At 39.8% G+C, this 22,188-nt stretch overlaps 2 protein-coding genes across 5 annotated transcripts in view; one reads left to right on the top strand and one right to left on the bottom strand.

Moving 5' to 3' along the window:
* OGFOD1 (2-oxoglutarate and iron dependent oxygenase domain containing 1) overlaps positions 1-7,746 on the bottom strand; it is a 28,131-nt gene extending 20,385 nt beyond the window's left edge. The window contains exons 1-3 of one of the 2 annotated variants that reach the window (XM_006148392.3): positions 7,537-7,746; positions 5,631-5,776; positions 2,762-2,808 (exon numbers count right to left, since the gene is read on the bottom strand). In XM_006148392.3, coding sequence (XP_006148454.1) covers positions 2,762-2,808; positions 5,631-5,776; positions 7,537-7,690 — 347 coding nt within the window. In that variant the 5' untranslated portion in view covers positions 7,691-7,746. The remainder of the gene's footprint in view (positions 1-2,761; positions 2,809-5,630; positions 5,777-7,536) is intronic. The other variant, XM_027771844.1, reaches the window with a different exon arrangement.
* A 205-nt stretch (positions 7,747-7,951) lies between these two features.
* The window catches only part of NUDT21 (nudix hydrolase 21), a 16,461-nt gene continuing 2,224 nt past the window's right edge, over positions 7,952-22,188 (top strand). The window contains exons 1-5 of one of the 3 annotated variants that reach the window (XM_014587780.2): positions 7,952-8,197; positions 11,076-11,276; positions 13,837-13,900; positions 19,171-19,260; positions 19,495-19,658. In XM_014587780.2, the coding sequence (XP_014443266.1) occupies positions 8,082-8,197; positions 11,076-11,276; positions 13,837-13,900; positions 19,171-19,260; positions 19,495-19,593 (570 nt within the window). In that variant the 5' untranslated portion in view covers positions 7,952-8,081 and the 3' untranslated portion in view covers positions 19,594-19,658. Of the gene's footprint in view, positions 8,198-11,075; positions 11,277-12,583; positions 12,842-13,836; positions 13,901-19,170; positions 19,261-19,494; positions 19,659-21,929; positions 22,006-22,188 lie in introns of those variants that run through there. The other 2 variants (XM_006148391.3, XM_027771843.1) reach the window with 2 other exon arrangements.

The following is a 22,188-nucleotide window of genomic DNA, read 5'->3' as shown; positions in this document are numbered from 1 at the left end:
AAACAAATAAAAAAAACTGCCCAAAAAAAAAAAAAAAAAAAGAAAGAAAGAAAGAAGGAATCCATGCAGGCTGCCACTATCTATGGAAGGCTTGGGTAGAAAAAAAAGAGAATGAAGAAAAGAAAAAAAACGTGTATCATATAGATGAAAAGCAGCTATTATAAGCAGCACATGCTTGTTATGAAAAAAGTAGGATGCTAGCCAGTGTGTGGTGATTTAGGCGGCTGAATGCATGGTTCAAATCCCAGACCAGGGTGCTTGAAAATCACACTGGGTGGGGACCAGCAGTTAGCGTAATGGCTATGTTGCTGGACTCCCACGTAGTCGACAACGGTTCATGTCCTGGACCCGGTGGCTTAAAACTCACGCTGGGTGTGTGTGTGTGCGTGCCCAAGATCCCAAGAGGAGAATGGAGGAGAAGGGATTGCGGCATGGCAATCCCCCCTGGGGGGGTGCTCTCTGGCTTTCTGTCTCTATGTCTCTCTCTGTCTTTCTGGCGAGCACACGTGCCCTAAAGCAAAAACCTCTCCAAAAAAAAAAGAAAATCACACTGAGTGTATGTGCATGTGTGACCCAAATGCCAAGAGAATGGAAGAGAAGGGATTGCAGTGTGGCCAATGCCCCTGGGGAGGGTGCCTTTTCACTCCCTCCTACCCTCTCTCCCTATCTCTCTCTGTTGAGTGTATGCACTCGCTAGCAAACAAACAAACAAAAGCAAAAACAAAAAACCCAATTAGGAAAAATCTTACATAAGTACAGTTAAAAAAAACTTAAAAAATTCTCCATTTTTTCCGTATTTTTTTTCCCCCGAGTCTTTTTTTTTTTGGAGAGATTTTCACAGTAGGGCGCGTGTGCTCACCAGACAGACAGACAGAGACATAGAGACAGAAAGCGAGAAATCACCCCCCAGGGGGGATGGTCACGCTGCAATCCCTTCTCCTCCATTCTCCTCTCCCTCGAGTCTTTTTTTAATCTACACACACAGGTATCTAAATGTGGATCTGTCTTTTTCCTTTTTTTATGTTCAAGAGAGAGTTTTGTTCGGTCACTGTCCTCCTGACTTAGCCTCCCAACTAGCTCAGACTATATAATGCACAATAAACTTTTAGGGTGGGCTGAGAATTGAACCCCATCCTATGTTGCTTAAGCAAACAGATCAGCAGAGCCATACCAGCTCAGCCCCCATAGCAGAGCCTGTGTGTCTTTTTAAAATGGGATCATACTGTTTCAGCTTTTTTCTTTGGATAAAAGTGTGTTTCATCCCATCTAAAAAGGCTTTGATTATAGAAAGTATCATTATGTTATGTATCACTAAGAAAAAATGTTGCCAATTAAACTAAGATATTGGGTCTTCAGAAAGTCATGATGAATTTTTGCAAAGAAAAACACATCATGACTTTCCCCAAGACCTAAAGTAACAGTGACTGTGAGACACTGGATCTCAGAAATGTTAAAATATAAAAAAAAAAAAAATGGCCCAGCCACAGTAGCACGGGCTACCTGGCACACTGAAGTCCTGTGGGAGGCCCAGGTTTGATTCCTGGCCCATCCTAAAAGCCAGGCATAACTGGGTGTGCTTCTTGTCCCAGCTCACTTGGAAGGATGAGGCGAGAATGACAAGCCCTAGGCCAGCCTGAGCAACACAGCGAGACCCAGTCTGTAAGCACTGAGCTTGGCGGTGTGCCTGCAGTCACAGCTCCTCAAGAGGCTGAGGCAGGGAAATCACATGATAATGAGACCCTGTCTACACACACACAATTTTTTTAAAGAATTAGTTTATTTAACTCCATTTATTTATTTAGTTAGTTAGTTTAATTTGCTCAGAGAGAGACAGAGTGAGAGAGAGAGAGTGTGAAAGGGAGAAAGCAAGACGCCAGGTCCAGAACTTGGACTATGGTCAGTCATGTGGGAGTCTAGCGCCCTTAGCCACCATGCCCTCCCCCCCTGCTCCCCCCCACACTATTTTAAGAAAAGACTTTAGGGACCAGCAAGTAGTGGTTAAGGTGCTAGATTCCCATATGGCCAACTATGGTTCAAGTCCTGGAACCAGTGGCTTCAAAATCATGCAGTATATACGTGCGTGCATGCCCAAAATCCTGAGAGGAGAAGGGATTGCAGCATGGCCATCCTCCCCAGGGTGTGATTTCTCACTTTCCCTTTCACTGTCTGTCTCTCTCGACAAAAGCATGCGCCCTATGGCAAAAGCCCTAAGTGGGGAGAAAAATAACCCCAAACCATGCATAAGTCGATCCACACAGTTCAAACCTGTTGTTCAAGGGTCAACAGTATAATTTTCATTATAAATGCTAGGACAACAAAGAATCTTGTATGGGTTCTCTGAACATATCCTTAATTATTTTCTCAGGATAAATTCCTATAAGTGGAATTATTGAGATATTTTCACTTTTAAGGGTTCTGATACATCTTTCAAAACCATCTTCTAAGAAAATGGCAATGGTGTATAAAGATATCTCTACCTGTCAACACTGGGGCTTTGTTTTTAGTATTTATCAATAGCGTTAATTTGATTACTAACAAGATGAACATCTGATCATTGAGAACTTGGGCCTTGGAATGAGACAGACTTGGATGGTATACTAGCTCCCTCAATTTTCAGCTAGGTAACCTTAATTTCTTAGAGTCTATTTCCTTCTCTACAAAATGAGATAATCATGTCAACTACAATTACGTGACATAACTTTTAAAGCACTTACTACTCTCCCTAATACACATTTGGTACCCAAGTATTATGATAGCTTACCTTAAAGCAGAGATGTGAGGTTCTCTCCTCTTCTTCAAATCATCAGACTTGATCATGAGGAAAACAAAAAAGGAAAAGTATTCTTTTCATACATTACACACACCAGGGAAGAATTTATAGTGGATATACCAGACCCGGGGACTTGAAAAACATGCTGTGTGTGTGTGCGCGCACACACGTGCACACCGTGTCTAAGAATAGTTTAGTGAATATACTGACAGTAGATAACACAGTGTTTAAGAGCCTAGACTCTGAAGCTAAACTGCTGAAGTGTGATATATGGCCCCTCCATTTGGTGGCTGTGTGACTTGGGCAACTTATTTAGCATCTCTGTACCTTATTAATTCAACAAATACTAAAGTACATAATTAGAGTGAAGTATATCTGCTTGTTAGAGGAGACAGTCAATACACATAATCAGAAGACTATCAGTATAAAGAAGGTGATAAATGCATAAGAAAATACTGCAGGAAAAGAAGGACAAGGCATGCTGAGAGTGGGGAGGAGTCTGCACTTATAAAGAGGCTGGCCAGGGTTGACTTCAGCGGGTGATGCAAGGACTTGAAGGAGGTTGGGAAGTGTGCCAGGGGGATAGCTAGGCAGAGCACTGGCAGCCCTGAGCTTGAAACAGGCCCGGCCTTTTCAAGATATCACAAGGAGTCAGTGTAGCTAGAGCAATAAAAATGAACAGAGAGCAATAGCAGGTGAGGCCAACGTGGTAACGGGGGCCATGCAGCCATTCAGAGTCCTGTTCTCTTTTACTCAAAGAAATGAGGAGTTTTTCTGGACCAGCACATGGTGTAATGGTTACGCCTTATTCCCATGTTGTCATCCATGGTTTGAGTCCTGGACTTGGTGGCTTAAAACTCATGCTGGGTGTGTGCCCAAAATCCCAAGAGGAGAATGGAGGAGAAGGGATTGTGGTGTGGCCATCCCCCAGGGGGATGATTTCTCACTTTCTGTCTCTCTATCTCTGTCTTTCCAGTAAGTGTATGTGCCCTATAGCAAAAATTTCTCTCTCTAAAGAAAAAAGAAATGAGGAGTTTTTCAGCAAAGGAGTACAGGATCCCATTTGTATTTTATTTTATTCAGATAAAATTCATAGAATGTAAAGTTTACCATTTTAACCATTTGAAAGCATGTAATTTTGTGGATTTCAGTATATGCACAATGTGGTGTAACCACCAGCACCTTCTAATTATCCACTTCCAGAACTTTTAAACACTGAAGAAAGAAACCCTGTAGCTATTAAGAAGTCATTCGCCATTCTCTCTTTCCCCAGCTCCCGGCAACATTGATCTACTTTTTTGTCTAGATCTAGTTGCCTACTCTGGATATGATGCATAAATGGAATCATGTCACATGGAGCCTTTTGTGTCTGGCTTCTTCCACTTAGCATAATGGTTTCCAAGTTCATCCATACTGCAGCAGTATCAGTACTTCATTTTTATTTTTTTGAGTTTTTTGTCATAAAGCGTGTGTACTCTCTGGGGTGAGAGAGACAGTCAGAATCAGTGAGAGGGAAAGTGAGAATTCCTGCCGCCCCCTGTGGGTGTGTGTGTGTGTGGCCATGCAGCAATCCTTCCTCCTCCATTCTCCTCTGAGATCGGCATGATTTTCAAGCCACCAGTTACAGAACTCGAATTGCGTTCAGCCGTGTGGGAATCAAGTGACCTAACCACTACACCATCTGCTGGCCCCAGTACTTCTTTTTTTTTTTTTTTATGGCAGAATAATATTCCATTGTCAGGACCAGCAGTTGGAGTAATGGCTATATTGCTGGACTCCTATGTAGTCGACCGCAGTTCCAGTCCTGGACCTGGTGGCTTAAACTCTCGCCAGGCACATGTGCGTGCCCAGGATCCCAAGAGGAGAGTGGAGGAGATGAGCTGTGGGGTTAAAAATCATGCCGCGGGGGGGGGGGGGGGGGGGTGTGATTTCTCGCTTTCTGTCTCTCTGTCTTTCTAGTGAGCGTATGTGCCCTATAGCAAAAATCTTCTCAAAAAAAAAAAAAATCCATTGTATGGGTATACTACATTTTATTTATCCATTCATTAGTTTTTGGAAATTTAGTTGTTTCCACTTTTTGATTATTCTAAGAACATTTGTCTACAAGTTTTTTTTTTTTTTTTTTTTTTTAATTGTTAGAGGGTGTGTGTCCTTGCCAGATACATGAAGAGAGAAAGAGAGCAAAAGAAAAAAGAAAGCATCCCTCGGCAGGGTTTGGTCAAGCTGCAATCCTTTTTCCTCCATTTCTCCATCTTGTTGGGATTTAAGGAAAGCACACACATGCGCCAGCATGGTTTTCATGTCACTAGGGCCAAGACATGAGCCATGGTTGGCCATGGAGGTTCCAGCTCCCTAACCACTATGTTATGGGGCCGACCCCATGAAGCTACTTAAAACAAGGACATGAACTCAAAAACTTATCTTTCAATGCACAACTCTTTTCCTAATATCATTCCCCAAGTGCATTTAACCTCTTTTGTTTATAATATATTGGGTTGTCGGAAAAGTAATGACATGTTTTGCATAGAAAAAATACGTCATGACTTTTTCAACAACCCCATACTTACTTATTGGCTTAAGGTTATTCTTGACTATCTCTGTTACAATCACCTCTATTATTTTAGATTTTAAAGTCTTAGAGGAAAAGAGCTGTCAAGTAGTAGCTATAGTAGCTATAGCACCTATCACAAAATTAACATTCTATAAGCTTGTGTTAGATGAAGGAATGTTTTTAAGAATGTCAAGGTGAGGAACCTCCAAGGCAAACCCAGTCTAAATCCTCAAGATTAAAAGACCTGAATAATTTTACAGGTAATAATGTTCTGAAGTGGAAGAGTTAATGAGACAGGAAAATAAATACCTGCTGGAACTTATATAAATCATTATACTTTTCATGGAAGTCCAAGCTCAAAAGTTCCTTCTGAAGCCCTTCCAAGAAGTCTTGACTTTTGATGAAGTCTGGGATCACACAGTGAAGGAAGGGGTCCATGTCCATGATGATGGCTTCTGGTGGAAGGAAAATATTTATAGTTTTTTTTCCACTTTTTTTTTTTAAGAGAGATTTTTTGCTATAGGGCATGTGCACTTGCCAGAGACATGGGCGGGAGGGGGAGGAAGGGAAGGAGAGAGAGAGAGAGACAGACAGACAGAAAATGAGAAATCTCCCCCCAGGGGGGATGGCCATGCCACAATTCCTTCTCCTCCATTTTCCTCTTGGGATTTTGGGTACGCACACATGCCGGCATTAGTTTTAAGTCACCAGGTCTGGCACTTAAACCGCAACTACATAGGATGCCAGTGATGTAACCATTACACCACCTGCTGGTCCCCCATTTTGAATTTTTGATCTCCAAGCACATACCAAAGAGAAAACAAAAGTGGATAGTAATGAATTTTGGGGAGACTAAGATTTGAGGTAAGAATTATAAACTCTGACCTTTTCAATTTAGCCAATGCTTTACTCAATGCTATTTTTCAAAGATACGGTACCTAAAATACTAATCCTTAAGATGGTATAGTTGATGTCACTATTGAAGATTCTTGGTGGATTTTCTGGGGAGAGGGAGGGATTTCAATGATTATTTGTTGAAATAAACATATTTTAGACTCTTAATTAATTTTCCCCAAACTTAAAATAGTAACAAATTAAATAAATGAGTGTCAACACTGGCTGGAAATTTCTCTTCAGCTCTGCTTTTCCTTTTCCTAAGTTACTGCTGGAGGAAGTTGCTACATATTTTTCTTTCTGAAAAAACAGTTCAGGCAACCTCTAATTCCCTGATTTTTACCCAAACATTTCTCACTGCCTCTGGAGGGCTAGATTACTACTCCCTAATTATAATGAGGGTCACCACCTACTAGGTGCCAGGCCTAGTGGTGCTTTACATGCATTATTCCATTTAATTTTCTCAACGAGTTTGGGTGGATAAGATTGCTATCCCTATCCTGCAGAGGAAGAAACCGAGACATCGCACAGAGCTTGCACTTTAAACACTAAGCTATCGCTTTCTGTGTGTATCTGTGGTATCCAGAACTCACCTTTTCAAAGCACTTTACAACTGAAACAAAAATCATGACAAACTTTAGAACGTAGGCAAGATTCATTAAGCAGAGTTCTTATCCTATAATGTGCTGTTTGAAGAGGAGACTGAAGTTCAATGGGAATTCTTTCCTCCAGTCTACACAAGTTTATTGCGGTCAAACCATAGGCTGGGAACATTAGTAGGCTGAGGTATGCCTGCTCTCTGGCAGTTCAAACACGCTGCAGTTAGACTATTATGGGACAACCATACGTTACCCTAGCAGAAAAACAATCACCGTAGCCGCTCAAATATTTGTCCAAATGTACAATATAGATTGATCCTTAGGGGAAACATCCATGTCTACATGTATTAGCTTATTAATCTCATCCAGTATTTTTCCGAAGAAACATCGTTAATGATTCTATTTTGCATAAAGAACTGAAGCTTAAAATAAGTAAAATCCATTGCCCAACGACACACCATCAGTGGAAGAGTCTAACTCAGTGATCGCTGATTCCAGAATTCAACTGACAACCTGTACGCGTTCTGCTTCCCGAAACTCTGGCCTACATTTCTTCTCGTCAGGTTTTTAAACTCAAACTGAGCTTGGAATCTTGAAAGGTACTAGCAATCACGGCAGGAAGGTCGCAGGTGCCCAAAGTCCTCCAAGAGCCTCTTCCCTTGCAGCCCGCTCCCAGAACTATTGCAAAGGGCTCTTGACCCCTGAGCAGAACACCCGGTTACCGTGACTGAATGACGTCCGGCGACTCCAGGCCTCAGCCACTTGCTTTTTCAAGGTTTCTTCTGTGACAGCATCCGAAAACTCAGCCATCACCTCCTTTTTTCCTTTTTTCCCCACCCGAGCTGGGCCAGGCTCCGCCGGCCGTTTCCCACTCATCTCTTCACAAGGTACAGCGCCACGCCACACTGATTAAGCAGCAACTTTACTATAGAGACTACAATTCCCAGAAAGCGCCTTTCCCAGTGCTACCCAATGGGAAGTACCGAAGTAAGAGAAGGCGGAACCTATACCCGTTTAACCAATGGAAGCTCCCGATACTGCGGCCATTCTACCATCGATTGGCCCATTGGTGCTGGGCCTGGTAGGCCGCCGCCCCTCTACTTCCTGCCGCCAGAGACCCGGATTCCCTTCCGGCGTCCGTACGCCTCTTCTTTTGCTCTCACGTTAATGGCGGGTGGCGGCTGCTGAGCGGGACGCAGATAAACCGCTGCCCGCACGGGAAAAAGATTTTCTTTTCTGCTCGTCTCCAGAGCTCGAGCGCGTCAGCATGTCTGTGGTACCACCCAATCGCTCACAGACCGGCTGGCCCCGGGGGGTCAACCAGTTCGGCAACAAGTACATCCAGCAGACCAAGCCCCTCACCCTGGAGCGCACCATCAATCTGTAAGTGCGGCCGGGCCTGCGCGCGCGGCGGGGTCGGCCACCACGTCCCCGTGAGCGTTCCTGCAGACTCCAGTCTCCTGGCGCGCCCCCGGCGGCCGGGGGCTCCACGCCTTCCGCCACCCCACTCCTCTTTGCGCGCCTCCCTGATCTTCCAGCCCTGAGGAGTAAAGAATCCTATCCGGAGCGGTTTTCCTTTCCCTCAATATTGAGTCGTTATGTTTACATGGAACTCATCCTTTCCCTGTCTCTCCGGAGGTGATCAACATCAAAATAGGTTTTTTTTTATGCTTCCAGTCCAATGTGTAGGATTCCACATCCCATGGATGGCGTTGCTTTGCGTGTTTCTGATATGGATGGTATAACGTAGTTTCGTCCTAACATTTTTCAGTTTGCGCTAGTCTTTTGAGATCTAGCTATAATACGTCAGTTTAGTGTTTTATTTTGTTTTTTGGTTTTAAGTACTCTAGTGTTTCAGGTTATGAACACACCACGTTATACATCTGTTCAGTACCGCCTCTCTGACCCTGTGCTTTTACAGGTCTCTTGGCCGTAGTAGGGCATTCCAATACGCCCAGAAGCACCATTGGGAGTGTGAATGCTATTATGTTTGGGCTTTCGGACAGTGGAGAGAACCCCCGGTGTTGCTCCCCAGAAAACCCACTTTGGTCTGTGCTTTATTTTCACCTGTTTAAGCACTTAGAACCAGTACATTTCAAGGTCACTGAAAAGTAATCTCAGCTGTAGCAAGTAATTGGCATTTGGGATGTGTCTTTTAATTTAAAAAAAAAAAAAAAACTTTCTGAGAATTCATGTTTGAGAGACAGTGATGATGATGACCTTAATGCAGGAAAGTGGCCACGGTATGCTGGTCAGTGTTTAAAAATGCAAGGATTTGCTGATAATGGTATTTTGGTAAAAATAAAACACTTTCTCTGTTTCGTATCCAAATAAATGAATTTGCCTCCACCCCAAAATTTGGAAATAATCAGTGTGTTGTGAACTTCAGTTCACTTGTGTGTGAATTGTATTGTATTGAAAACAAATTCCTTCTCCCCCAGTGTATTTTTTTTCGGAAATACTGCATGAATGTCTACTTCATACCAGCCATTGTGCCCATACCAGACACTGTTCCCAAGGCTAGGTAGACAGTGATGAGGAGATAAGGGGTGGTGCTTTCTGAAGCTCAGGGCATGATGACAGTAATATGTGCTGGGACTTGGACTCTGATTTCAAAGCTGAAAATTCTGACATTTCTTTTTGATGACATCTCCTGACTGGTGTGGGAGCTGGCTTTTGGAACAGAGATACGTTATGAATCTCCTTAGTTTTAACTCAGGTTGTGAGAACTACAAGTGTGAGAGCATGTCATCAAGTTCTTGAGAAAATGGAATTAGAGGACAAAAAACTTGAAACCACATAGTTTTTTCATAACGTACATGTTTCATAAACTTTTTGAAGAACCCACATATAGGAAAAGCATTTAAATATCTGGCATACAGTGCTGTGTGAGATAAAGGCTAACAATGATGGTGTCAGATTCAGCATTGGGTCTACCAAGGAAGTTCTTTATATCCTAAGTATTCCGGAATTGGTATATTTTAGTTCCTTGCAGAGCTGCTCCTTATGCCTAAAATTTGGCTTCTGGAATTAAAGTAATTTAATTGTTTCATAATTATTTTTCCCCCCAAGAATAGCTGAGTACCAGATTAGGAAGGTAGTTGTTAATTGTTCTTGTCAAGGGTTTTTGAAAGACTAGGTAGAAATAGGCAGATAGGCAAGTGTGGCCAAAGGATTTTTTCCCCCAAATTATTTAATTTTATTTGTCATTATTATTATTTTAAAATTTGCTACAGAGCACATGTGCTCACCTGATCGAGAGAGAGAGAGAGAGAGAGAGAGAGAGAGCGCGCGAGCGAGTGCGAGCGAGCGAGCGAGCACATAGCGCGTGGTCAAGCACATGAGCGAGCTGTCAGGTCCGGGACTTGAACCGCAGTCAGCCATGTGGGAGTCCAGCACCTTAACCACTGCATCTACTGGCCCTGGCCAAAGCATTCTTACTCAAAGGTTTATAACCAAAGCTTCCTTACTGTAAGACTTGTAATCAAGGGATTACGAGGTGGTATGTGTGATTAAATGTAAATGTGGACCCTTTAACTATCTTTAAGGAAGAATTTGGACTTTACTAGGCAAAATGGAAATTATCTTCAACAGTTCATGAGCCATATTTTGAATTGTTGATACAGGAAGAAAAGATACTCAGATATAGTGAATAGAAGATTTAATGAGAAGGGAAGGATGAGGATACTGAGTAGAATAAATGGAGAAGACTGAAAAGGCTTTTAGTAGGTCGAGAGGGGAAGAAAACAATGTAGAAAAACTCATCAGGAAAGGAAAGGGCAATTGTGCCAGAAAAATCTGGGTAATTGATAGAAAGTAGTGGCTCAGCGTATAGACAAAAAGTGTAGGTATTTGCACTGTAATTAGTAGAATTTCTGATGAGATTACTAGTCAAAAGAACCCAAGGGAACATGAGCTATGTTGGTGTAACAGCCGTATCTAAAACCAGTGGATATCCAGAAAACCTTTTCTCTAAGCTTTTAAGGACCTTAAGGATAGTGTTATCTATGCTTGAAAGTTCAAGTATGGAGTAGCAATTTGATCTAATGGAAGCTCTGGCTTTAAAACTCCAGAGAGAAGATTTCAATCTCTGTTGTCTTATTAACTAGTTATATAACTTTGGATTAAACCTGTTATCTCTTGAGCACAAAGTATACAGTTTTTACCATGGATTTTTTTTTTTTTAAACATGTAATTGCTATCTGTCATGGTAAATTATGGTCTTCAGTTCTCATGTAGGATATTTGTCTTTGGATCACAGGTACCCTCTTACCAATTATACTTTTGGTACAAAAGAACCCCTCTATGAGAAGGACAGTTCTGTTGCTGCCAGATTTCAGCGCATGAGGGAGGAGTTTGATAAAATTGGAATGAGGAGGACTGTGGAAGGGGTTCTGATTGTACATGAGCACCGGCTACCTCATGTGTTACTGCTGCAGCTGGGAACAACTTTCTTCAAATTGTAAGTGTTGGAACTCAACAGCAAGAAGACTTTTAGTAAGATTGCTGTTAATACAGCTTTGAAATAAGGTTTTAGCCCTAGTTATTCATTTTAGCAAGAACTACTATGAATGGAATCTTTAGAAAATCATGAGAAATTTTTCCCCTGTGCAGTACTTGTTTTTCTAACTGAAAGTCTGCATATTTCTGTGTATTGATGTTATTGAGCTTGGTAGAAACCCCTTAGAATAGATTGCTAGATATCCTTGTAGCATTACTAAGAACAATAAATATTTCTTAAAATATTTAGGATGGTGTTTCCTTAAAATGCTTGTGTATTTATAGTTATCAGTTTAATTTTATCATCTAAACTTATAAATCTCTTAATATACTCTTGGTCCATAGCTATTTGACTAGATAGTACCTAATACAAAAAGGTCTCATATACTTAGAGGAGATTGGGACATGAGCGAGCTGTCAGGTCCGGGACTTGAACCGCAGTCAGCCATGTGGGAGTCCAGCACCTTAACCACTGCATCTACTGGCCCTGGCCAAAGCATTCTTACTCAAAGGTTTATAACCAAAGCTTCCTTACTGTAAGACTTGTAATCAAGGGATTACGAGGTGGTATGTGTGATTAAATGTAAATGTGGACCCTTTAACTATCTTTAAGGAAGAATTTGGACTTTACTAGGCAAAATGGAAATTATCTTCAACAGTTCATGAGCCATATTTTGAATTGTTGATACAGGAAGAAAAGATACTCAGATATAGTGAATAGAAGATTTAATGAGAAGGGAAGGATGAGGATACTGAGTAGAATAAATGGAGAAGACTGAAAAGGCTTTTAGTAGGTCGAGAGGGGAAGAAAACAATGTAGAAAAACTCATCAGGAAAGGAAAGGGCAATTGTGCCAGAAAAATCTGGGTAATTGATAGAAAGTAGTGGCTCAGCGTATAGACAAAAAGTGTAGGTATTTGCACTGTAATTAGTAGAATTTCTGATGAGATTACTAGTCAAAAGAACCCAAGGGAACATGAGCTATGTTGGTGTAACAGCCGTATCTAAAACCAGTGGATATCCAGAAAACCTTTTCTCTAAGCTTTTAAGGACCTTAAGGATAGTGTTATCTATGCTTGAAAGTTCAAGTATGGAGTAGCAATTTGATCTAATGGAAGCTCTGGCTTTAAAACTCCAGAGAGAAGATTTCAATCTCTGTTGTCTTATTAACTAGTTATATAACTTTGGATTAAACCTGTTATCTCTTGAGCACAAAGTATACAGTTTTTACCATGGATTTTTTTTTTTTTAAACATGTAATTGCTATCTGTCATGGTAAATTATGGTCTTCAGTTCTCATGTAGGATATTTGTCTTTGGATCACAGGTACCCTCTTACCAATTATACTTTTGGTACAAAAGAACCCCTCTATGAGAAGGACAGTTCTGTTGCTGCCAGATTTCAGCGCATGAGGGAGGAGTTTGATAAAATTGGAATGAGGAGGACTGTGGAAGGGGTTCTGATTGTACATGAGCACCGGCTACCTCATGTGTTACTGCTGCAGCTGGGAACAACTTTCTTCAAATTGTAAGTGTTGGAACTCAACAGCAAGAAGACTTTTAGTAAGATTGCTGTTAATACAGCTTTGAAATAAGGTTTTAGCCCTAGTTATTCATTTTAGCAAGAACTACTATGAATGGAATCTTTAGAAAATCATGAGAAATTTTTCCCCTGTGCAGTACTTGTTTTTCTAACTGAAAGTCTGCATATTTCTGTGTATTGATGTTATTGAGCTTGGTAGAAACCCCTTAGAATAGATTGCTAGATATCCTTGTAGCATTACTAAGAACAATAAATATTTCTTAAAATATTTAGGATGGTGTTTCCTTAAAATGCTTGTGTATTTATAGTTATCAGTTTAATTTTATCATCTAAACTTATAAATCTCTTAATATACTCTTGGTCCATAGCTATTTGACTAGATAGTACCTAATACAAAAAGGTCTCATATACTTAGAGGAGATTGGGATGAATTGGTGACCGTAAGTTAAAATGATGTTTATACCATGTTATATATTCTGTTTAAAACTGGGTTGTGTGGGAACCAGCAGTTAGCGTAACGGCTATGTCGCTGGATGCCCACGTAGTCGACCACGGTTCGCGTCCCGGACCCGGTGGCTTAAAACTCATGCCGGGCGCGAGTGAGTGCTTGCCCAAGATCCCGAGAGGAGAATGGAGGAGAAGGGATTGCGACGTGACCATCCCCTCTGGGGGGTGATTTCTCGCTTTCTATCTCTATGTCTCTCTCTGTCTGTCTGGCAAGCGCACGCACCCTATAGCGAAAATCTCCCCCCCCAAAAAAAAAAAAAAAAAACTGGGTTGTGTATTTTTAGTTTGGTGAATTAACATTTTGAATTCAACTTTCTGGCATATTCTTTTCACTCCCTTACCTGTTTTGTTTGCCTTGTCATTGACACTGAAGTAGATTATTCAGTTACTTGATAGAAATAATTATGATTGTGTCTTCCTATTGTCCCCAAATTATATTAAGTTGAAAGCTGAAATTCTTAACCTTTATGCAGACCTGGTGGTGAACTTAACCCAGGAGAAGATGAAGTTGAAGGACTAAAACGCTTAATGACAGAGGTACTTTTCTGTTAACCACTTTGACAATTTTATTGCCTGTTTGAATGCCATCAACTTTAAAAAATTGGCTTTTTTTATGTCTTGGAAAAAGGATATGGTTATTTTGTAAATTTAGTTTTTAATAAATATAACTTAAACCCAAAGTGTTACTACTGTGTTTATTTTCTGCCACTTGAACTTACACTTTAAAAAGAATTATTTATTTAATTTTACTTATTATTATTTTTTAATTTGCTATAGGCTATGTATGGTCACCAGAGAGAAAGAGAGAGAGGGAGAGAGAGAGAGAGAGAGAGGGAGAGAGAGAGAGAGAAGGAAAATGAGAAAGCAGACTGCCAGGTCTGAGACTTGAACTGTTGTCGGCTGTATGGTAAGCCAGCACCTTTACCACCATGCCACCTACTGGCACCAGAACTTAAATTTACTTTCTAAATTTTTAAATTGAAATGTTGATGTAGCAATAGTCATAAATAAAAAACAAAATTTATTTAAATATTTTTTTCCCTAAGTTTATTTTTATTCTTTGTGAGAGAGACATAAACACATATACACAGGCAGACAGGCACTCCCAACAGGATTTTCCTCCATAATTCACATCCAACCTCAGCCACCCAACTATACAGGGAGACCAGGACCTTTGCATGTGGCCTCTCAACATCCGTGGAATATTGTATTACCAGTGTGCCACTGCAGCTGACTAAAATCAACATGTATTGAGTACTTACTGTTCTAGACATTATTTTAAGTGTTTTACATGCAGTAACTTCTCTAATCATCACAACAGTTCTAGAAGTAGGTAGTATCATTAATCCTATTTTACAAGGAAACTGAGGCACAGGGAGTTTAAATAACTTGATGCAGTTACTCAGCTAGTATGTTGTAGAGGTAGAGATTTGAATGCTGATAGTTTTGTTCCAGAGTATGCCTCTGTAGAATTGTGATAAGAGAAAATAATTCCTGTTGTGTACCATGTGCATAGATCTTTAAGACTTTCCAAAGTTGTACTATTTTTTAAAAAACCATTCTACGTCTACGTCTGAAGATAGATGTTGAGGCCAAATTTACAGATACTGGAGGCATTCGAGAGCATGGATTGTTTGCATTGTTACCTTTTTTTTTTTTTTTTTAAGAATTATTTTATTTCATTTATCATCATCATTATTTGTTAAATTTGACCAGAGAGAGAGAAAGGGAAAGTAGGAAAGTCTATGTAGCATGTTCTTACACATATAGACTGTCTTTCTCACTTTGTACAGTTAGTCACGGAATGGCTGGTGATTGCTTCTCTGTAGTGACAGGTATAGAGAACACCAAGGGCAAAAATTCCGGGGATAGAAAGGATAAGTACAAGTTTCCATCCTTACTAGCGATGTCTTCACTTCTCCTACTAGACTGACATTCCTCAGGCAGAAGGTTAGGGATTTTATTTCTAGAGACTGTAACCAGTCTAAGGAAAACTTCAATTGATGCTATTTGGGAAACTTCCTGAAGAAATAGCATAGCACCACCACTCATGCACACAAAAGTGACAATAAAGAATCTTGAGGGGGCGCGGCACATGGTGTGGTGGTTAAAGGCTCTGGGTTGCCACGTGGCCGACTGCTGTTTGAGTCCCTCATCTGACAGCTTGCTTTCTCACTTTTCCTTTCTCTCTCTGTCTGGGCAAATTAAAAATTAGTAATAATAATGGAATCAAATAAATAAGTAATTCTTTAAAAACATAAATAAAAAGGATATTGGGATTGGCAGGTGGTGCAGTGGTTGGGGTGCTGGATTCCCACATGGCTAACCATGGTTTGAGTCCTGGACCTGGCAGCTTGCTTTCTCACTTTCCCTCTCTCTCTCTCTCTTCTGCATCTCTCAGTCTCTGCTGAAATTAAAATGAAATAAATAAGTAACAGTGATGAGTAAAAATTAAATAAAATAATTCTAAAAAAATAAAGACTATTATTGCTGGGCACAGTTGTGTATGCTGGTAATTTCAGTGACTTGAGAGGCCAGTGCAGGAGGATTATAAGCTTGAGACTAGCCTGGGCAGTCCAGCAATGTCTTGTCTAAAAAATGAGCCAGGTATAGTGGTGCCTGCCAGTGGTCCCAACTGGGAGACTGAGGCAGGAGGATTGTGGCATGGCAAGACTTTTAATTTTTTTTTTTTTTTAAGAATTTTATTGTTTCATCTTTAATTATGAGCAGACAGCCAAATATCAATGGACTTCTGGGGAAAGCTCCAGAAAGCAATCAAGAGAGGGCAGATAGTATAATGATTACATTGTTGGACTCCCAAGTAGTCGACCACTGCTTGAGTCTTGGACCTGGCACCTTAAAACTCATGCAGGGTGTGTGTGTGTGTGCCCCAAGTCCCAAGAGGAGAATGGAGGAGAAAGGATTGCAGCATGGCCATCTCTCGGGGGGTGGTTTCTCACTTTCTGTCTCTCTGTCCCCCCATCCATCCCCCTCCCACCCCACTCCCGTGAGCACATACGCCCTGTAGCAAAAATCTCTCTTAGAAAGAAAGTGATTAAGAGAAGCAAAAGGAACTCAACAGAATCAAAATTGAACAATTGACAGAATAGTGATTACTATTCTTAGTATAATAATAGATAATTACATCTGTGAAACAGGGTACTGTTAAAAAGACTTAAGCCAACAACAACAAAAAAACAATGCGTATTTAAAAAAGCAGAAACAAACTCCAGTAGAGAGTTCAAAGATAGAGTTCCCCTCTACCATAAAGTAGACTGAGAAGATAAGAATAACGCAAGTGAAAAAAGGTAAAATTAGTGGGTCAGCATAAATCATAACTAGATAGAACAGAAGGAAAGGGATTATTAACAAAGCTTAATTAGAGAAAATTTCCCCAACCCAAAGGACATGAGTTCGGGATTGAAAAGACCTACTGACTTGCCCTTTGTAATGAGTGTTTAAAGATCTGTGCACAGTATCGTGAAATTTTAGATCAGTAAGGATAAAGAGACGATTCTGAAGTTGGAGGTGCTGGTGGGCAGGGAGACAGGTAAAATAGAAAGTATCGAAGTCAGAAATGGCGTTAGACTACCTGGAAATAATACAGGAGGCTGAATGATCATAGTGCATGCTTTCATCATAATTCTGAGAAGATATGATTTCTATCCAAATTTTCCATTTAATCACACTAAATCGAGTGAGTGAGTTATTAAAAAAATATTAAATTTATTTCGAGAGGTAGAGTTTTATAAAATTTAATCTCAGAAAGCTCTAGGGGTCATTTATCACCAAAATGAAGGAATACACTAAAGAAGAAGATACAGGGCTCAGGATGTTAGAGAGGAGCCAACAACATTGGAGAAAGTCCAAGGGAAGCTCTAGAACTCCAGCTGGGAAGCAGGGCTGAAAGTACATCTAGTATGGATTGCTGCAAGGTGATAGAAAGATGTGTTTTAGAAAATACTGAATTGATAGACGCATTGGTGTTTAAATTGAGAAGTTGTTTAAGCTCTTGCAGAATGTAGGAGTGAATTCAGTAGCAGTAAATGAAATGAAAGTTACACTGAAGAAAAAGATAGTTGAACAGGTCAGGAAATGTTTTATCAATTATAGTTTATCAAGTGCTCAGTGGTGACCTTCTTGCCTAAGTATATTAACCTAAATACTAAATACTGACTTAACCATATACTGATAATAGGAGGATGGTAGAGGAAGAAGTAGAAGATGTAGTTAGGGTGGTGTTTTCCTTGTTTTTAGGTTTTTGAAAAAGGAAAGGTAATCAGGGAATGGTCATAAAAGAATGTTTTAAGACATGTAACCTTACATGGTATAAACAGTACGTTAGCTGACGATTAACATTAGTGGTAAGTTACAGTGATACTGTGTGCTCTTGATAAGATGGGATAAGAATGGTTTACCTCTGTGGTCTTCCTCCTCAAATATCTATCATCTGTAATTTAGGAGCATACTCCTTAAAACTCAAGATCATAAAAAATAAAGGAAATCTAAGTAGTTGTCCCAATCTAGAGGAGTCTCAGGAGAAGTGGTGACAAAATATAATGCGGTGTCCTGGGACTGAAAAAGGGCTTTAGGTAAAAACTAAGAACGCCTGGGTAAAGTATGGATTCAATTAGTAATGGTACTGGTTACTTCATTGTGCCAAATGTGCTGCACTATCATTGGACATTAGTCATAGGAGAAACTAGGTGTAGGGTAGGTCTATATCATCTTTGCAGGTTTTCTGTAAATGTAAAACTAGTTTAAAATAGTTTGTTTAAAAACAAAAAGAATGCTTTTTAAGAGAGAGGCAAATATTGGGAAAAACAACTAAGAGCTAAAAGTTAATAACCAATGGGAATGTATGAAGTGGAACAGGGACTGTTTATTTTTATTAAGAACCTTGTAAAGTGACCAGCAGGTGGCGTGGTTTTTGAGGCACTGGCATCCTACATGGCTAACCATGGTTCAAGTACCAGACCTGGAGGCTTGTTTTCTCACTTTCTCTCTCTGGTCAGATTAAAAAATAATAATAAAATTTAATAAATATTTCTTCGAAAAATAAAACTTAGAGCCATTTTGATTGGTTCACATTTGTAGAGTATAACTTTGATTGAAAGAATGTTAAGTTTATGGGACTAGCAGATGGCTTAATGGTTATGTAACTGGACTCCCATGTAGTTGACCTTGGTTCAAGTCTGGATATGGCAGCTTAAAACTCATGCCAGGTGTATGTGCGTGTGTGCCCAAAATCCTGAGATGAGAGTGTAGGGGAAGGGATTGCAGCGTGACCATCCCCCCTGGGGGGTGATTTCTCATTTCCTTTCTCTGTCTCTCCGGTGAGCGCACAGATCCTGTGGCAAAAATCTCTCTCTTAAAAACAGAAAATAATAATAATGTAAGTTTAATGTTATGCTATACAGATTAATAAAAATGAAAATTGTGAAATTTGAACATATTTTGTAACTTGGTTAAGTCAGTGATTTATAGAGGTTGTACTGGATTCTAGAAAAACTGTCTTATGCTATTGGCTGAAGTACGTGAAAAACCTGGTTTTGTGTGTATAGCCAAATCATACGAGAGATAGGTTGGTCCTATAGTTATGCTGATACTAGATTGCTAATTTTGAACTAATACTGGATATCTTGGGCAGAGTGACAGAAAATACAGAGAAGAAATGTGTATGGAAGGCACATTAGCCATGTGTCTCTATTAGGAGCGCTGCCAAAAATATTCTCTCCACTGAAGAAGAGTTTTCATGCAAATACATACATAGTTATTTTCTGAACTATATAATTTCTTTTCAACAGATACTGGGTCGACAAGATGGAGTCCTACAGGACTGGGTCATTGATGACTGCATTGGAAACTGGTGGAGACCAAATTTCGAACCTCCTCAGGTCAGTGTTCAGTTATATTTGCTAGGCATTTGAGGAAGCTGAAAACTGATTTAATACTAGCCACTTCTGAATATTGAAGTAGAATTTGACTCAAAATTTCGTTTCCTCACTTTCTTAATTTATACTAAAAAAATTAGTCAAGTATTTTTTATTTTAAAGGAAATTTTCAAACGTTTACGAAAGTAGAATAGTAAAAGTAAATGAATCCCATTTCCTGTCTTCTGTCTTTTACAGCAACTCAAGATCACACTTGTTTCATCAGCACCTTCCTTCTCCTGCTTCATTCCCCTTTCCCTCACCTTGGGTTATTTTGAAACAAATCCTAGATGCTAGTGCTCATGACCAATGAATTGCCATGAATGCATCTATGTCAAGAAGTACAATTCCATATGGAAATTGTAAAGTTTCTGGTTCAATTATTCTGATTTTTTTTTGTTTGTTTGTTTGCTTTTAAACTTCCTTTGATCTAATAGGAAAACACTCAATAGCTCCCTGACTTTCCAGGCTACTTTCCTAATTACCTTCATTCATCTTCCCTACCAAGGTCCTAGTATAGTTTCCTTAGTACTCTGAAGCCTAGAATTAACTCTGGTAGTATCAGGTATAACATAAAGGTTGTGCGTTTATTTAGTAAACTTAGTTAGGTGTCAGTGGGAAAAGAGCACAGCATTATTTCCCTTTTTGTATAAAATACAGTTGGCTTAAGCATTAAGACCAGGACTAGAGAACAGAGGCACATGTAGCATCAAGAAAACGGGTAATGCCCTTCAGTTAGGTTTGGTCATTGTTTGGCAACTTTTACTATTTGTGAACTACAGATGTCTTACAGCCTCTGCTATTCAAGCCACTTTTCATCTCTCTGTCTCTGATTGTGCTAATGTGTCTGGGTTTCATGACCTTATAGGGGACTTCCAAAGCCTGGGGCAGTTGCTTCAATTCACTGTACTCTGGGGATAGCTCTAGTATATAATTACTCTAGCTTGAATACTGGTTAAGCACCAAATGAGTAACATAGTGGAAAATAGTATAGGCTGTTATAATTAGATGAGAGTTTAATAGATAGAGTTGAATCTTTGCTTTAGTACTTAGCTAAGTGATCTTGGGAAGGATACTTAGCTTCTAGTCTAAGTTCCTGTGTAAAGTGGGGATGATGATGCCTCTTTTTGGCCAGCTCTGCCTTTATTCCAGTCTACCCTTATATCTCTTTTCAGAACTTTTTCATTCTCTTTCCCACAAATACAGCTCTAAAAGCAAAAGTTTTGGGTTATCAGAAAATTCATGATGTATTTTTTTATATGCAAAAATGTCTCATGACTTTTCTGATGACCCAATAGATTTCAGAATGTATCGTGGGGGGATATAGAAGTAGTTTACACAGTAGAATTGAAAAGAAAGAAAAAGAGAAATCTTATCTTAGACTTCTTTGTTTTTCATGTCAAAAGTATTCTCATGGGGCTAGCAAGTGTGTGGTTCAGGTGCTGGACTCCCACATGGCCAACCATGATTCAAGTCTCAGAGCTGGTGGCTTGCTTTCTCACTTTCTCATTCTCTCTCTTTGTCTCTCTGGTAACTTAAAAAATAATAATGATAAATAAAATTAAATAGACAATTCTTTATAAGTATTCTCCCAGTTATTGGTAGTCCTTGCTAATTCTCTTTGTACCTTTAAGTTCTCTAAAATGTTTTCTGTTTTTCCTAGTAATTTGGCTCTGCCCAGCCAGCAGAATTCTGCTTAACACTACTCATCTGATGTTACTGAAGCATGGGCTCTGTGTGCGTGCGTGCGTGTGTGTGTGTGTGTGTGTGTTTTGCCTGGGGATGGAGGATGTTTAGAGAAAGAGCAAGGTTCATCACTTCACAGGCTATAAACTTTTAATAGAGTAAGCCTGTCCACATCAGGATTTTAGAACGTTTAACTTAGAAATGATGTATTTTTTTTAAAAAAATACTTTTATTAAGAACACTAATTAAAACCAGATTTTTAAATCCTGCAACTACATTATTTAATTCTCTCGCATGGCTGACTGGTTTACTGAAATACTTGGTTGTTGGGAAAGTCATGACATATCTTTCTATGCAGAATGCCTAGCGACCTTCCCAACAACCCACTACTTATCTTGTATATCTTTAAGCCTTAATTTATTAGTGCATCTGTTAAGTACTAGGTCCTGATAAAGGGAAGACTAGAAGGTAGTCTCCTTCACGCTGCAGTTCGCACTGCTTTGGGGAGTAAATGTATAAAGAAATAAATGAAGCCTGGCCAGCAGATGGCATGGAGTTAATGTGGCTGGATCCTACATGGCCGACTATGCAGTTTGATTCCCAGACCTGGAGGCTTGGAAGAAACATTGGGTGTATGTACCTAAAATCTTGAGCTGAGAATGGAGGAGAAGGGGTTGTGGCATGGCCATCCCCGTTGGTGGATGTTTTCTCACTTTCTCACTGTTTCTATTTCTGTCCCAAGTGAGTGCATGCACCCTGTAGTAAAAGAAATGAAGCCATGAGATACATATTAAAATAAAGTTGTATTTGAAATGAGGAACTTGTCTCAGAAAGGTTGATACTTGAGCTTAATGTCTGAAATGGGAGAAGTTGATAATTAAAAGGCATGGAGGTATAGGGAGTGGTGAGTCTTAAAGACTACAAATTATTTTCATTTGTTATTTTAGTATCCATATATTCCTGCACATATTACAAAGCCGAAGGAACATAAGAAGTTGTTTCTGGTTCAGCTTCAAGAGAAAGGTCAGTAATTTTGCTTTGGAAGGCAGCCATCTTCTATAGAGTGATTTCAAGTATACCTGTATTCGTGTTTTCTCCTCTCCAAGTTCTTTGAACTTCTTGATTTATTATAAAACTAAACACACATACCATGTTTATACAGAATTGCCTAGTTTCTCTTAGATGGACTAGTCATGCTATAGGGGG

The sequence above is a fragment of the Tupaia chinensis genome, unplaced genomic scaffold (assembly GCF_000334495.1).
Source record: "Tupaia chinensis unplaced genomic scaffold, TupChi_1.0 Scaffold000235_1, whole genome shotgun sequence".
Lineage (NCBI taxonomy): Eukaryota > Metazoa > Chordata > Mammalia > Scandentia > Tupaiidae > Tupaia > Tupaia belangeri.
The sequence above is the reverse complement of the archived record's forward strand: the minus strand, read 5'-3'. Positions and strand labels throughout refer to the sequence as shown.